The sequence below is a fragment of the Eutrigla gurnardus genome (assembly GCF_963514095.1).
Source record: "Eutrigla gurnardus genome assembly, chromosome: 8".
Lineage (NCBI taxonomy): Eukaryota > Metazoa > Chordata > Actinopteri > Perciformes > Triglidae > Eutrigla > Eutrigla gurnardus.
The window spans coordinates 22,311,213-22,326,979 of NC_139922.1; the positions used below are offsets into that span (position 1 = coordinate 22,311,213).

The 15,767-nt window shown below is 43.7% G+C and overlaps 2 protein-coding genes across 3 annotated transcripts; both read left to right on the plus strand.

Moving 5' to 3' along the window:
* The first annotated feature begins 732 nt into the window (after positions 1 to 732).
* LOC311016662 (sodium-coupled neutral amino acid transporter 3-like) lies at positions 733 to 11,703 on the plus strand. 2 transcript variants are annotated; one of them, XM_084014517.1, is made up of 17 exons: positions 733 to 910; positions 2,392 to 2,524; positions 4,128 to 4,240; positions 4,389 to 4,473; positions 4,588 to 4,703; positions 6,337 to 6,410; positions 6,506 to 6,598; positions 6,692 to 6,773; positions 6,902 to 6,984; positions 7,181 to 7,239; positions 7,334 to 7,468; positions 7,676 to 7,755; positions 7,842 to 7,942; positions 8,111 to 8,235; positions 9,870 to 10,014; positions 10,128 to 10,231; positions 10,326 to 11,703. In XM_084014517.1, exons 3-17 carry the CDS (start codon positions 4,203 to 4,205, stop codon positions 10,428 to 10,430), a joined length of 1,425 nt encoding a protein of 474 aa, XP_083870643.1. In that variant the 5' UTR covers positions 733 to 910; positions 2,392 to 2,524; positions 4,128 to 4,202; the 3' UTR covers positions 10,431 to 11,703. The 2 variants fall into 2 exon arrangements, with proteins under 2 accessions (XP_083870643.1, XP_083870644.1); XM_084014518.1 differs by lacking the exon at positions 2,392 to 2,524.
* Positions 11,704 to 11,955: 252 nt separating this feature from the next.
* Positions 11,956 to 15,738, plus strand: wasb (WASP actin nucleation promoting factor b). The gene is made up of 11 exons (XM_084014515.1): positions 11,956 to 12,196; positions 12,960 to 13,100; positions 13,259 to 13,345; positions 13,526 to 13,622; positions 13,939 to 13,968; positions 14,068 to 14,097; positions 14,197 to 14,395; positions 14,475 to 14,650; positions 14,735 to 15,258; positions 15,348 to 15,456; positions 15,547 to 15,738. The coding sequence occupies exons 1-11, from the start codon at positions 12,095 to 12,097 to the stop codon at positions 15,603 to 15,605; spliced, it is 1,554 nt and encodes a 517-aa protein (XP_083870641.1). The 5' UTR covers positions 11,956 to 12,094; the 3' UTR covers positions 15,606 to 15,738.
* The last annotated feature ends 29 nt before the right edge of the window (positions 15,739 to 15,767 follow it).

Here is a 15,767-nt window from a genome sequence, read left to right on the forward strand (position 1 = left end):
AGAGCAGAAATAAAAGGTTTCAGCTTCTCAAATGATAGGATTTGTTCATTTGTAACATTTTCTCCGTTTAATTTAAACAACTATAATTGGATATTTACAAGTTTTGGATTGTCGATTGCACAAAACGAGGTGTGGGTATGTGGAGTGCATGTCCCACCATCTCCTGTAATTTAACAGAACAGAAAATCAGACCTGGCTGCAGTCCTACTTCTTCTCATTGTATAAAACATGACACTGGCCTGCGTGTAGGAGCGGATGAATTAAAGTCGGTTATTTTAATAACAGATTTAATTTACATTTGGGTGCTACTGTGTGTGTAATTTACTGATCAGTGATTTTTTTTCTTGGGTACCTTACTGTCTGTGGTCCACTAGATGGCAGCGACAGCTGATGGCACAAAGCCGAAGTTACAGAGAAGAAATGAAATGTAACTTTCCACAGTAACACGTTGTGTGTGTGCCGACACCACCAGCTGCACGGTCACATTGACTACTGAACACTTCATTTGTCAGCTTTAAGCCTTTACGTTTCATTCGATACATTGCTTGAACACTCCAAACTGCTCCTGGAGTAAAACACTGGCAGAATGCTTACAGTGTCCGAGCATGTATACAGTTAGTTGATAGTATTTCATGAAGTAACAGAGCACCACGTGTGGGCTGAGCAGTCTGCAGGAAACGGGGAGGGGCTCTGACATGGCAGGAAATATCTTAACTCGCGCAATTACTACCTCCCTCCTTCACCCTTTTTTTCTCATTTCTCTTACAGCGGCAGGGAACTTCATTGCTTTGTAAAAAAAAAAAAAAAAAAAAAGCACATTTCTGATGTGATCCAGCCAACAAGATTGAAATTTACCTCGTTACTTCTGTTTAGACTGAAGGCCTTCGTCTGTCTGACTGTTACTACAGGGGTGAGTACCAGAAGAAGGCCTGCATGCCAGCTATCTATACACGCTTTGGGCCACGACACAATTCCCCATGCTTCCACGTGAGGAGATTCTTGAGAGAATAGTCATTTACTCCACTGATGACGTGCTTACGGTCGCGACACAGATAACATTCTTTTCTTCTTCTTGGTTTCTGCTTTAACCTTTCAGCTGAGGATTTATTGCAGCGGTCTATTCTTTGACATGCTGGCGGTTTGTTTCCGACACTGAAACGGGAGAGCATCTTGGCTGCAATTACTGGCATCACCGTTGGTTACAAAAATAACATTTAACGTGACGTTTTATGAAGATAGCGTGTCTCCTAATGAACTACGGGAGTGATTTTATGTTTTAGCGGCCTCGTCCTGGAGTCTTTCCACATCACTTGAGGGTTTAGCTGAGGGTCATTTAAGGTGACCGAGGGAGCCATGAGCTTTTTCATTATTTAAATTCACATAATCTGTACGGAGCTCGATCAACAAATAGACTGAATTTGACAACATTCTTGATTATGATGTCCAGCTTTCTAATAATGAAACCAAAAAAGACTTTGAGGTATAAAAGAATCTGCCTTCTGTGTACACGTCACTAGATCACTAGATATATGGAAACAGAAGGTATTTCCCAGCATTTCCCGCTCTGATAAAGAAAACGTGGGTGTTTCTTGGGTGTGCGGGCAACACTCATATCTGCAGTGGAACTTTATCAGCCAACGGAAACGTCCCCCCCCTGAGAAGTGGACGACATTTTAATCTTGTTGAATGAGTAAGTGGTTCAACACGTGTTTGCCGTGTTCAGGAAGCGTGTAAACTCCACGGCACTTCCTCGTATGATATAGAAATATGGAGACGCAAAAATGTTGTAAAAGCTCCGTTTTCTGGGATGCTGAAAGACGTACTTTCAAGGAACTTCTTCTCGACGTGTTACTTTCATTACAACCGGCTCGTGTCAGTCTCTGTTTTTCCCGATTCACTATGCATGCACAAATGTTTCCACTCTTAAGCACAATCGCATGTGGGCAATCTTAAAACGGCGCTTATCTCCTAAGCTAATTACCATCACTGTGACTTCCAGCAGGCTGCAAACTGTCAGTGAGTATCCGCCCAGGCTGTAACAAAGCCCCCCCATCAGTTGACTCCCGCTCCACCCCCTCCTTTCTACCGGCATAGTCTGTAATGACATGGTAATTGGCCTCTAGTATGCAGACCGGAAGCACCCTGTCGATTTGATGGGTTCCTTGGATTACCTGTCTCTGAAAACTACGGATCCGCTTCCTTTGTGTCGACAGTATAGTTGACACCTTGCCCAGTGCAGACACCTGGCGAGCGGATCCCCACGGGGCCCTTTGGGACTGTGACTCTACCTGTACGGGGTTAAACAAAGGGTTAAGTATGGGTGTTACCATTTCCCGCTCACTCCTCCCCAGCCTCTAATCTCTCTCACTCTCTCCTCTCTTCACTACCAAGGAGCTTTGGAGAGACTCCCGAGAACAAAGCTAAACATAAACATTGGGGTAGTCCGAATTGAGTGAACTTCCGCAAAGGATTTATTCCCGTCAATGATCCGAAAAGAAAGCTTGCCTTTTACTTGACCACCAGGGTAAGTTGCTGTAAGATGTGTGTGTCTTGTGTTTTAGAAGTAGGAGGAAGAGAAGGGAAGGGCTACTGTCAATACTTTGCTGGTCTTGCGTCAGACAAGAGCCATGTGGTGCACGCTGCTGGATTGTAAAGCTACAGTAATATCTACTGTGTTCAACTTTAAATGACAATGACATGATTTTTATATAGATTATTTAATGTCACATTCTGAGATATTTTCTGATTACAACATGTTGTAAAGGGTTGTGGGTAAGTAGTTTTGGGGGGAAAATGATGTTAAGATGGATGGTTAAGTGGAACATCCCCCCCCCACCCACCCACACACACACACACACACACACACTTTTACGGTTTCCACTCTGTCACACGTTTCTAGTTAACCAGGTTTGTCTCGTTTCTCAATATCCCCCAACGTGAAAATGCAACTCACGGCCCGGCGTGGATCTGCCTTTCAGAATGTGGTAATTAATCCATCAAAACTCTTTTGTGAAAAAAAAAACGAGAAAACATTCCTGGCCTATATTTTGTTGGCTGCGTGTGCCGGCGGTGGAGCATGGGAAAGTCATTGGGCACGTAGCTGGGAGACATTTTAAACGTCTGACCCAACTTGACCCCGTGGCCGGTACGCAGGAAAAAAGGGCTACTCTGTATTTAGACTAAATAACACGGTTTACACAGGAACCCTTTGTTTTATCTCTACACCCACTGCTATCAAGCACCAAGCTGTATGGTTTATTATAGAGAGCCCTGTTTATTGATGGGTGTAGGATTATAAAAAAAAATAAAAAAAATCTGGTTGCATGTGAAACTTTTAAGGAATGGCACAATGCAGTGTGAGTGTGGCCTTTGGGGGTCACATGTGACTGCCCTTCTCTGTGAGGGCAGTGTTGACCCCGCAGAGGAGTGAAGTATCCCATGACCCCCGTGGCAGCGCAGACCTACGCTCGTTCCCAGAGTCCGTCCATGCCAGCTTTGTGTGGCCCACAACAGATTAGAGCAACATAAGTCCTCTGACAACATTTGTTATTTAAAGCCTTTCATGTCACACAAGCTTTAAATGGACTTACATCCCAACTGTCACAACTTTTTGGTGGAGTTTTCTTTAACAATCTGGATTTTTTTTTTTTATTCTCACGTTTGAAGCGGGGAGCAGAATTCCAAAACTGAAGCGGCGTGAAAGGATTTTTTGCCGGGGTAAAAGAAAAATGCTACATTCTTGTTGTCCTTGGCAAGAAGGGAAAATTGCAGCGTGTGTCTTGAGACTTTATAAATAGGTCTGCCCTTTTAAAGCCACACACAGTTTTCTGTTTGTATTACATTAGTCGCATTGCAATTAAACGAGTGCTGTGGCTTCTGTTCAACTAAATACATGTACCTTTAATAGGTCTTTGCCAGTCTGCCACTGTGATGTTACACTATATTTATCACGTTGGAGACCAGAGCCAATCTCAAAAGTATGTCCATAAAAATCACGATTCTCCCTCAGACTGAGATCTCCTTGTAAATTGATGGGAATCCCAGCTGACGTTAAACCATCATTGTCATTTGTAGATTTGGGTGAGCATGCCGTGAATTAAACATCATCTTTTTCTCTTTACCTCCAGCCGGGTGACAGTTTGAAGAGGATTCTTTCAGTCTAGCAGAAGTAGATCCCTCAAGTCACGACCCCGGCATCCAGGATGGAGCTTCAGAAGATGAACGGACACAAGGAAGATGGGTAAGGCTCACAAAATACACATTACAGATACACGTACATACACGTCACAGCAGCCGTTCCAATTCAAATGTTTTAAATGTGGATTTCTAAAAAAGGCTTTTTTTCCCCGTGGCTCCCTTGAACCAATGTTTTTTTTATTCCATTGTAGGTTTGATGGGCTGGAAGGCCTGGCTGAACATGAAGAGTTTCTGCCACATAAAAGCGGTGTCAAGAAAGAAAGTCGCTTTACAGACGTGAGTGCTTTAACTCGGCTGTATGTTGAAAAATCCAGAAGTCTGATTGATTTGTAGCACATGATTTTTTTAAAATTGTGCACTGATTTGTAACCTGTTGTCGTCCTCTTGCAGTTCGAAGGGAAGACTTCGTTTGGCATGTCCATCTTTAACCTCAGCAACGCCATCATGGGCAGCGGCATTCTGGGATTGGCTTTTGCGATGTCCAACACCGGAATCATTCTCTTTCTGTGAGTCCACGTGAGCCAAACACGCTCCTCATTTTCGGCTAAACGTCGCTAAACGATTGTGTAGGTCTCTACCCGTGTAGGAGGAGCAGGTTTTTTGAGGACAGTGCAGTATTTCTAAGATGTAATATTGTTCCCTCGTGAGCAGACAACAGTCTATTGATTTCTGCTTCTTGTGATTTCTATTTAGTACTTTGGTGAAGCCGCACGTGCACACTCCTCGGGATTAGAAGGAGAGAGCAGAGCTGCCTGGTCCTCACTTTCCAAAAAGTGACTTTTAGAAATAAGATTTCTGATTATTTTATATTTTCCCTTTCAGCAAATTTTATTATGGCTTTCCCCCCTCATTATATATATTTTACTACGACTATAACTGGTAGCTCTTTGTGACCTGTGCTTTATACATGAATTATAAATCATCATTATTTTAGGTTAGGCTCGGGGTTAATATTAGAATCAGGATAAAGTATGTGTTGGTGGTTCCAGCTTGGATGTAGTCCTTAAAAGGCTAGAAGTAGGGCTACGGCGGGGGTGGGTGGGTGTGTGGGCGGGTATCATCTGACTGTGTATTTGTGTTTGGACAGGTATGTGTGGTGGAAGGGGGAGGGGCTCTGCGCTTGAGTATGCCTGTGTGTTTCTGTCGGTCTACCTGGTGTGAGTTTGCAGGTGGAATGCCGAACACACAAACACACCGGCTACAGCCTGATCTGTCAGAATGTACATTAGAGCTCATACACACGCAGCTTCTCTCAATCAGATTTGAGTGGTTAAAAATAGCCCCCGTGGCGATCAGATCCAAGACACGCCCATCTGGATCAGGCCTGTGCTATGTGGCGGAGGGGGGAGGGGGGAGGAGGTGCGTGGGGAAGGCCGAGGAGCCGGTCTCTCAAAAATGTTCTTAAAAAGACAACAATCACAAGAATCGCTTGTGAGAATTTAGTTGTTGGAGAAGTTTCTTTCTGTCATTATTCAGATAATGAGCACAGTTTTAACTCAACAACAATATTAATAATTAGGGCTGTCAAAATTAACGGGTTAATGCACGTCGGTTTATTTCATGAGTTAACGGCCGCACTCATTTTTCAACACATTAACGCAAAAAAAAGATGAAACTATCAAAAAACAAAGTAACGTTAGCGAGTGTCTCCCCGGAGTGTCTTAATGTTGTCAAGTGTTAATATTTATTTTAACTGTGTAACTGACAGCAGGTTAAACATTAATTATTAATATATCTATTGCAAACTCTGCTGTTTGTATCAGGAAAACACAAAGTTGAATGTTTTTAAAGTTATTGTTAGAACTGTAATGGTATATTAAGTAGCAGTACTCTGTATCGCAAGTATATATATATATATAAATATATATATATATATATATATATATAAATATATATATATATATATATATATATATATATATGTCATTTATCTTTCCATTCCCATAACAATATACATACAAAATGGGAATTTTTCATATATTTATGAATGGTGATGATTAATCGTGATTAATCCACAGCTACCTTGTGATTAATCTGATTAAAATTTTAAATCGATGGACGGCCCTAATAATAATAATGTTTATGACATTTAACCGTGAGACACAAATTAAATGGGATCTCTGCTCTTGTGTGTTTCAGAATCCTGCTGGTGTGCATCGCCGTTCTGTCTGCTTATTCAATTCATCTCCTGCTGAAATGTGCTGGAGTTGTTGGTAAGCAACACACACAGCTCAACTCAAATCTGTGATATGACAGTTTTTGGGCTGTATTCATTACCGCACTCATATATGTATCATTTATTTTTCAGGCATCCGGGCTTATGAGCAGCTTGGGAATCGGGCTTTTGGTGCCCCGGGAAAAATGTTGGCTGCGTGCATCATTACAGTTCACAACATAGGAGGTATAATTTCCTCATTTCCTCCCTCTGATGTTTACGTCTGATATCTGTAAATGGAAGCATGTGCTAAGATCGACTGCTTTCACTTCCTTCTAGCAATGTCCAGCTACCTCTTCATCGTCAAGTCTGAGCTCCCGCTGGTTATTCTAGCTTTCCTCGGTAGACAGGAAAACACAGGGTGAGTGTCAAACTGCTATATATATATATATATATTTTACATAAAGTGATTCATCAATGACACCATTGATTTTTTGTTTGGTGATTTACTGATTTGTTTTGTCATTTGTTTGTCCACTTGTCTCTCAGAGAATGGTTCATGAATGGAAACTACTTGATCATGATTGTTAGCGCTTTGGTCATCCTTCCTCTAGCACTCATGAAAAGACTCGGTATGTCTTTCCATCCCTGTCGTCGCATTCATTCATTTTTTCTATTATTTATATTTGGAAATTTCCTGTACTCTCCCACGTTTCATCATTTATCCACTACCCGTTTTTTTTTTTTTTTTGTGCTGCATTGAAACTGAAAGTGCCGTCACCACGATCTATAAATCATGCTGCAACATTTACTATCATTGCAACACAGGTTACTTGGGCTACACAAGTGGGTTCTCCCTCTCCTGCATGGTGTTTTTCCTCATTTCGGTGAGTCTCAACTGAGCCAACAAATATACCTGTTCCTCTGTTAAATATTTATTATTTAATTTCCTGCGATTAACCAATAGGCCTGCCTCCCCAGGTTATCTACAAGAAATTCAACATCCCCTGTCCACTGGACGGTGATGATATGAACATAACTGCTCACCTCTCCCACGCCGCCATTAATGGGACAGACGACGCCTGCGAGGCCAAACTTTTCACCGTCAACTCGCAGGTCAGAGGAAAACACTGAATCACATTACCTGCGTCACCTGCATCTATCTCTCAGGTAGCGCAGCGGATTCCACTGGAGTAGAACGCGTTGTGTCAACAGCATTGAGGGATGTTATGTCAACAGCGGTTATAAAACAAGCGTTTGATTGTGGTCCTCGAGCCCCCATTGGTGGATTACTCACTGACCTTTGGCATGTTTGGCTTTCAGACGGCGTACACCATCCCCATTCTGGCTTTCGCTTTCGTCTGCCACCCGGAGGTGCTACCAATCTACACCGAGCTACGAGAGTGAGTCAGAATGTCGCCAGGCGAGTCACAAAAATCCAAAATGTGATGCTTCTCATGACTCATTGCTGTGCTCGCCTTCACCACAGTGCCACCAAGAAACGTATGCAGAACGTCGCCAACGTCTCCATCCTGGCCATGTTCATCATGTACCTGCTGACGGCTCTGTTTGGTTACCTCACCTTTTTCGGTAAGATAACGTTTTGAGTTAAAGTTCACCTTGTTCCCAAAGTTTATGAATGGCCAGAATTTTCCAATGAATGAGTCACTTTTACCCGGAGCCTGTATGCATTTACCCAGTGTTGCGAGTCAGCAAACGGACCACGTGAGGTTTGTAAAAGGGCTTGTGTGTGTGCAGGTAACGTGGAGTCGGAGCTGTTACACACCTACAGTCGTGAGGGCACGCTGGACGTCCTGGTCCTCTGTGTGCGCGTGGCCGTGCTGGTCGCCGTCACTCTCACCGTCCCCGTGGTCCTTTTCCCGGTAAGACGCCTATCAGCAAGCACAACAACGTTTGGGATGATTTCCACACATTAGAACTCTCTTCATAACAAAAGTACATCCAGATCAAATCAAAGAGAAGATTAAAAGAATATAAAGCTTCAACAATTATTTGAATAATTGATTTTCAAATCCAAAAGGGTTCTAGCTTTTCAAATGTGATTTTTTTATCTGGATTTCTTCAGGTTTGTGTGGACCTTTTTTTTCCAATTTGCTGATATTTTATTGAAAAAATAATTAATTGATAAGTCAAGAAAATAAATCGGCAGATGCGGCCTGAAAATAATTAAACATTGACGTATTAAAAATATTGAAAAACCTAAAACATTTTGCACCTTAAAATAATTTTTTTATAAAAAAGAACCTAGCTCCAGTGTAGTGAAGCCTTATGCAATTACAAGTTTCCTTGAGAAAAGGGTCTGACCTAAATAGAGTTAATTTGAGTTAAAATGTAGTAATTATATTTTTAAATGGGATAACCACATATTTAATTACAATCATTACAATCGACATTATGAATGATGTCCCCTAGTTATAGTGATTTAAGCAGTAGAGGCATAAGAGTAGTGGACCCAGAATTGAGCCATGTGGCACTCCGCATGCCATGTTTTTTTTAATGAGGAATTTCTTTTTGACACAAACAAAAAAAACATTTGACATTTTCTTTTAGGTTTTCCTAAATACTGAAAGAAATGTCCAGACACATACTGAACTTACAACAGCTGCCCAAAATAAGAAGCCTTTACACCACATAACTGATGATACCAAAGGATGCATGCATGTCCAGGAATAAGTCAACTTTTATATAGCTTACTGTTTCAGTGCTGTCACTGCCAGAGTGTAACTTCTGAAACCAGCTGTTTCTCTTTCAATAGTGTGTTGACTTTTTACACATTATCTTAATACGTCATCAGAATGATCTAGAGTTGCTAAAAGTGAGTGTCCTGACCTTTTCAGATCAGGACACAAAGCAAATCGGTAAACACATACTGGAGGCATAAACACTTCAGACAGTTATATCACTGATGTTAGCTTAACTTAGCATAAAGACTGGAAGCAGGGGGAAACCGTTAGCCCGACTCTTTCCAAAACTCACAGATCGGTCTACGAGAACATCTCAATCTTAATAATTTACACCTGGCATCTCATTTGTTTTATCCACAGAAACATTTATTTAAGCTTATTTTCCAAGAGGGTTATTTATTTAGAGTCTCCACTGGTTGCCTGCGGTGAACTTTAGAGGTGCTCGTAGTCCTAGAACAGAACCAGACCAGCTACTTCCAGTCTCTATGCAAAGCCAACCAGCTGCTCTCTCAAGCTTCGTATTGAACTGACAGATATATGAGCCGGGTATCGTTGATTTCGTCTACCTCTCACCAAAAAAAGCAAATGAGCAAATTTCCCCCAAGCTACTCCTTTAATACCGAATGACTGCACAGGAAGCACCTGCTGCTGCTTGAAACTTATGCTCACTTATGTGACCGTAGGTGGCTTTACAGCTTCTCAACAGTAGTTTGTTAAGGATGATGTCGTCCGTGGTGATAAAACAAGATCAACTTTTACTTTTATGTATAGTTTTGTATATCGTGACATTCTCCCACTTCTTCCCTCTGTAGATCCGCAGGGCCCTGCTCCAGATCTTGTTCCCCGACAAGCCTTTCAGCTGGGTCGTGCACATCTCCATTGCATTCTGTCTCATCTTTGTGGTCAACCTGCTGGTCATCTTCGTGCCCTCCATCCGCGACATCTTTGGCATCATCGGTACGTTTGCACGGGAAGAATAGGCCGCCCCTGTCTGAGCTTCACTGCAACTTCTGCTAGTGTGAGGCGGTGTGGCGGTGTGATCACTGACTGTGTCCAACTGTCATTTTCAGGCGCCACATCTGCCCCCAGCCTCATCTTCATCCTCCCTGGGATCTTCTACGTCCGTATTGTTCCCGAAGAGCAGGAGCCGTTAAAGTCCAGACCCAAGATTCAGGTACAACGCTGTTCCTTCAGCCAGCCAGGATGCTTTACAGTGGTTATTTCTATATTTATTCATTTTGTCCTTTTGCTTCCTTCCGCTCCTGCAGGCCGCCTGCTTCGCCGCCCTGGGATTCATCTTCATGATCATGAGCATGTCGTTTATCATCATGGATTGGGTGTCCGGGGAGTCTCACAGCGGAGGCGGGCACTAGCGACCGCGACTGAACAGAGACACCACGAAAGAGAATGCCAACCAAAGTCATTAATGCCAACCAAAGTCATTAATGCCTCCCCGTCGTTAAAATGACCCCCGTAATCAGATTTCTCGTCCAGGGGCAGAAAAACGCTCAGCTGCGCGGGACGAAGGATATGTGAAGAACCTTCGCCAACAAACGACAAAAAGACAGCATTTGGACACGATATGGGGGGGAAGACAAAAACAAAAAAGACCCGGTAAAAGCTGGCGACGCATGAGAATACAAAGCAATGTGTTCTGACTGAATAAAACCTATGTCACGCCTCACTGTGTGTGGTTCGGAGGCATGTGTAGAAATGCGAAAGACAGCGAAAAGAATGAATGGAGACAACATGACTCAAATGGAAATCCAATTTTAGAGTGTGGATGTCTGCAGTTCCGTGGAAGAGCTCAGTCACTGCCAAAATCCTCCCAATCTACTTCCCTGCGTTCTCAGATTTTACACGACAGAAATGTTATAGTGTCATAAAGGCAATCATTTCCCTCCTTTTTTTTTTTTTTTTTTTTTTTTTTGTGCATACAAAACAAACATTTCAGTTCGTTCATCCATTGGTTGCTGATTGATTATCCATTTAGTAAATCAGCTGGTGCAGCACTGTGTCCAAAATCCGCATAAATTCAATGACCAGCAAGGGTTAGTCTGCAGCTCCACACTAACCATTCCAGTCATTTACATGGAGTTTAATGGATGTTTCTAATGTGATCCTTTTTGTTAATCTATTCATGACCGTTGTCAAGGTGATCACGTTGGAAGTTGAGCCTACGGGGAACTTCTTTAGAACTAATCCAACGGATACAATGCAATTTGTGGTGTACGGCTGCTACCTGAAGGTCAAACAGACAGTTACTGACAATCACATGTGAGTCGACGGCCCCCAGAGAGGTGGTTCGTCCCATTTTGTACAATATCTTTCTTGAATTCCCTTACCGCAAACCAAAGAATATATTATTGTGTCACATTGAAATGTAACACACTATTAGTTTTTTTTATTTTTTACTACATTCAGCAGAGGCAAATCAAAAATGTGTACATTAAATAAAATAAATCCAGTGTTAAAAATGGCGCTGAAACTGTTCAGTATGGTGTAAAATAACCTATGGGTTTTAAGTTAAAATGGAGTATCTCTTGGTTGTTGTTTTTTTCTTTAAACTTAATTTTAAACTAAAAGATATTTCGACTTTGTTGTTCATCCTGTACATTTTTAAATTAAATTGTAATTGTTGCTATCTGTCAATAAAACGTGTTACATTTGTACAAAGTGGCTTTGTGTGGAAAAAAAAAAGGAGAAAAATGTTCCTCCTCGTGGCTGTAAGAATGAAACGTACTCACAGCGGGAGAAGAGCACTCTGCCACCCCTCCGAAAATGGAAGTAGCACATTTCATTTGTTGCTCTGCGTCTGTGAGAGAGAAAGAAGAAGAAGAAGAAGAGAGAAAAAAAAAAAAAAAGAAAAGCGGGGGTTAGAGAAGTGTGGTTGTCCGTTTCCTGCTTTCAGTTGATGTGTGCGCAGAACGCAGAAGAGAAACTTCCTTCAGCCGTAGAGCTCGGCACTCAGACGACCTTTTTTCACATGCCGTGCACATGAACTCAAGATAAAGCTGGGAGATTAATCAAGAGCACCATGAGCCGTGGATCTAAAGGCAAAACGGAGAGCGTCCGGAGCTCGCTGCTGAGCCAGCAGGAGAATGAGAAGTTGGAGGAGCTGCTGGGGAGAAGGTGTGCTGTAAGTTCGAGGCTGACTGGTGGCGGGTGGTGGTGGAGGGGGGGGGGGGGGGAGAGAGGGTGCCCACCATGGATGACGATAACCTGCTGTATTTGTTCTGACTTGTACGCTTTCTGATGCAAGAGTTTGTTGTAAAAGCGAAAGGAAAGTATATGTTATTCTGGTTGATACATAAATAGTCTCAGCCCTCAAGACTTCTCTCTGTTTCCTTCGGTAGTTAAACATCATATCCTGAATTTACATTAGAGTCTGTCCATTTATTTGCTTACTTATAAGAGTCTTAAGTAGAAGGTAAATTTAAATGGTGTCATATTTTTAGATATATTTTCTTCGAAGACTGTCGATGCAGATTTTTAAAAAAAAGGAATAGCTGACATTGGGTCATCAAAGAAAGGAGGCAGCTGTAACAGGAAACAGTGACTGAACCCATTTCCCGTTGTCAGAATTAGACACCGTCGTTGGGTTTTTTAAGTCTTTTTAAGCCGAGGGAGCAGAAGTTGCTTTGTGTGCTGGCGTCGCTTCACGCCGCCGAGATAAGCATTCTGGATAACGACGGCACACAATGAATACCTAGATGAGCGATAAACGCCAGAGAGTCAGCAGCACCTAAAAGGGTTGAACTAATGAATGCAGACGGGGAAGTTGATCCTCACCACAGAAGTGCACATTTGCATACGAGCTGCAATAAAACGCTCAGGTGTTTTCATCGTGTGTGTGTGTGTGTGTGTGTGTGTGTGTGTGTGTGTGTGTGTGTGTGTTGCAGTCCATCGCCACTGCAGTGGTCCAGCTGTTCATGGCTCTGCCCCACAGTCCCTCCACATGGAGCCTGCAGCACACCGGGGTGGTGTGCTTCATCAAGGACAACCCTCTGCGCTCCTACTACATACGGATGTTTGACTTGAAGGTAACCCATGACCTATGACATCACAAGGCAGGCACACAAACTAGTTAGGCCTTCCCGATGACGTCACCACACTGTGAGTGTGAGTTACCAAACAGAACGCGGTGACTCACATCTATGAGTATTTGCTGAGAAGTATTCACCAATGTTTCCGTCTACAGAGCAGGAGGCAGATCTGGGAGCAGGAGCTCTACAACCAGATCGTCTACAACTCGCCTCAGCCCTACTTTCATACCTTCGCAGCGGATGTAAGCACGCGCACCCTCCCTCGGCCTCTCCCCACCATGTTTTTTTTTTTTTTTTTTTTACCGTATTGTTTTAGAAATGCGCTGCTATTATTTCCGTCGAAACTTAACGCTGCAGGTCATATAAATCTTGATCTTGAACACACGTGACTCCCTTGTTGTTCATTCCTCACCTCGACGCAGGACTGTCAGGTCGGACTGAACTTCGCGCTGCAGCAGGAAGCGGAGGCCTTCCAGAATGCAGTGGAGGATAAGATCAACCAGAGAAACAACCGTCAAGGTCAGCTGACGAGGTCACGCACCCCCAAATATGACGCGTGTTTGGATCTCATTAACATACGCACTAACATAATAGAACATGTTTGGGATTAATTTCTAAATTAACTTTTTTTTCTCCTAAATTTAAAAAATATGTACAAGTGAGTCCTTTATACTGCAGACTTCCTTTAAACACAAATTATAATACATTCTCAAATTATTTAATAATTGATTCTTACATCCACATTTAAACGCTAGATAATTGTTTTATCAGGTGATTTCAGCTGAATAAATGTGTGCTGTCGCAAAATGGTTTCTCACACTTCTTTTTCTGACAGATAAGAAACAGCGCCCCCCGCCGCCGAGTGGTAAGATAGCACTGAGCTGGGCTGTGGAATTATATTTATCCTCCATAAGATCTATAAGAGTCTAAAGTATTTTCTCTCCTCTTTTCCCCGTCACTGTAGGTTCGCGGCCCCGACCTTCACATGAAAAAGGTGCGTAACAAGTCGATACTGATACTTTTTAATAACACCGGTGATGCGTGAAATGAAATGATAATGGAATCCCATCACTCTCTGTATCTCTTCCAAAAGCTTCACCCGGCAGCCCTGGTTCTCTCCACATGTCCACGGTGGACATCCAGAACCCGGACATCCATTCTTCACGCTACCGCTCCGTGCCTTCGCCCGCCGCCTCCTCGCCTCTGAGCATCAAAGGGAAGAAGGACAAGAAGAAAGGGAAGAAGGGGCCCAAACTCTCCAAAGCAGACATCGGGGCACCCAGTGGATTCAAGTGAGTGAGACGATGAATGTGTTGCCTCGATGTTATATTACATTTGTAAAACTGTGTCCTTTTATTTCCTTCCCGTCAGACATGTTAGTCACGTCGGCTGGGATCCCGACAACATCGACCCGGATCTGTGGCAGCTGCTCTCCCAAGCCGGGATCAGTAAAGACGAGATGAGGGACGAGCAGACGTCCCAGCTCATCTACAACGTCATCGAGCAGTCTGGAGGCATGGAGGCCGTCAAAAGGGAGGCGAACAGAGGTCAGACTCCCACGTTATTAATATTATCTCTTATTAATGCTCATTAATGTGGTTTTCTAAAGCTTGGACTGAATTATGTTACAGGTGGTTTGCCTCCACCACCTCCACCTGGCAGGCAAGGGCCTCTACCTCCTGTGCCTGGCTCCTCCGCTCCAGCTCCTCCACCTCCACGAAGCCGCTCCGGCCCCTTGCCTCCCGTCCCGGGCCAGTCGCCTCGAGGGGCCCCGCCTCACCCAATTCCTTCACCAAGCAGAGGCGGGGCACCGCCGCCGCCGCCACACACGCCTCCTCAGTTCTCCTCGCCCTCAAAGTCCTCTCACGCCTCACCCTCCATCTCCTCCCACGGCCCGCCTCCTCCCCTGCCGACATCCAGCCCACAGCGCTCCATGGGTTTCCCACCTCCTCCTGTCCCATCCACACCCAGCAGAGGAGGTGGAGGGCCTCCTCCTCCCCCGCCCCCTCCGCCTCCCCCTATTTCTACAAATTTCCCACCTCCTCCTCCTCTCTCTGGTGGCCCACCACCAACAGCGCCAGCATCCGGAGGAGGAGGTGAATCCGGCAGAGGAGCTCTGCTAGATCAGATCCGACTGGGGAAGAAGCTCAAAAATGTAAAGCAAACGTCCTTTTCTCCAAAGCATTACATACATGTTTAGTCCAGACGTTGGTGTTTTAATGCTCGTGTCCTGATGTGCCACAGGTGACGGACGTTCCCGACGCAGCTCCACCTACATCAGAGTCAGGCGAGGGCATCGTCGGTGCTCTCATGATGGTGATGCAGAAGAGGAGCAAAGCCATCCATTCCTCTGGTAAATATCGGAACATTAATTACAACCGAATGGAACCGAAAGCGTAAGAAAAAAAGTCTCATATCTCGATATACGTCGTCTTTTTTTCAGATGAAAGTGAAGACGAAGGTGGAGACGAAGACGACGATGACGACGAATGGGACGACTGATGTGGAAATATTCTTGTTTGTGGGCATTTGGAACTAATGTAAACCTCTGAATTGTAATACTGGTACTATGTTGGATTTTCGGGTTCAATAGCTGATAATAAAACTGGAATATGACTTGAGGGGAAAAAAACAATTCAATGACGCTGAATGACGACAAGTTTA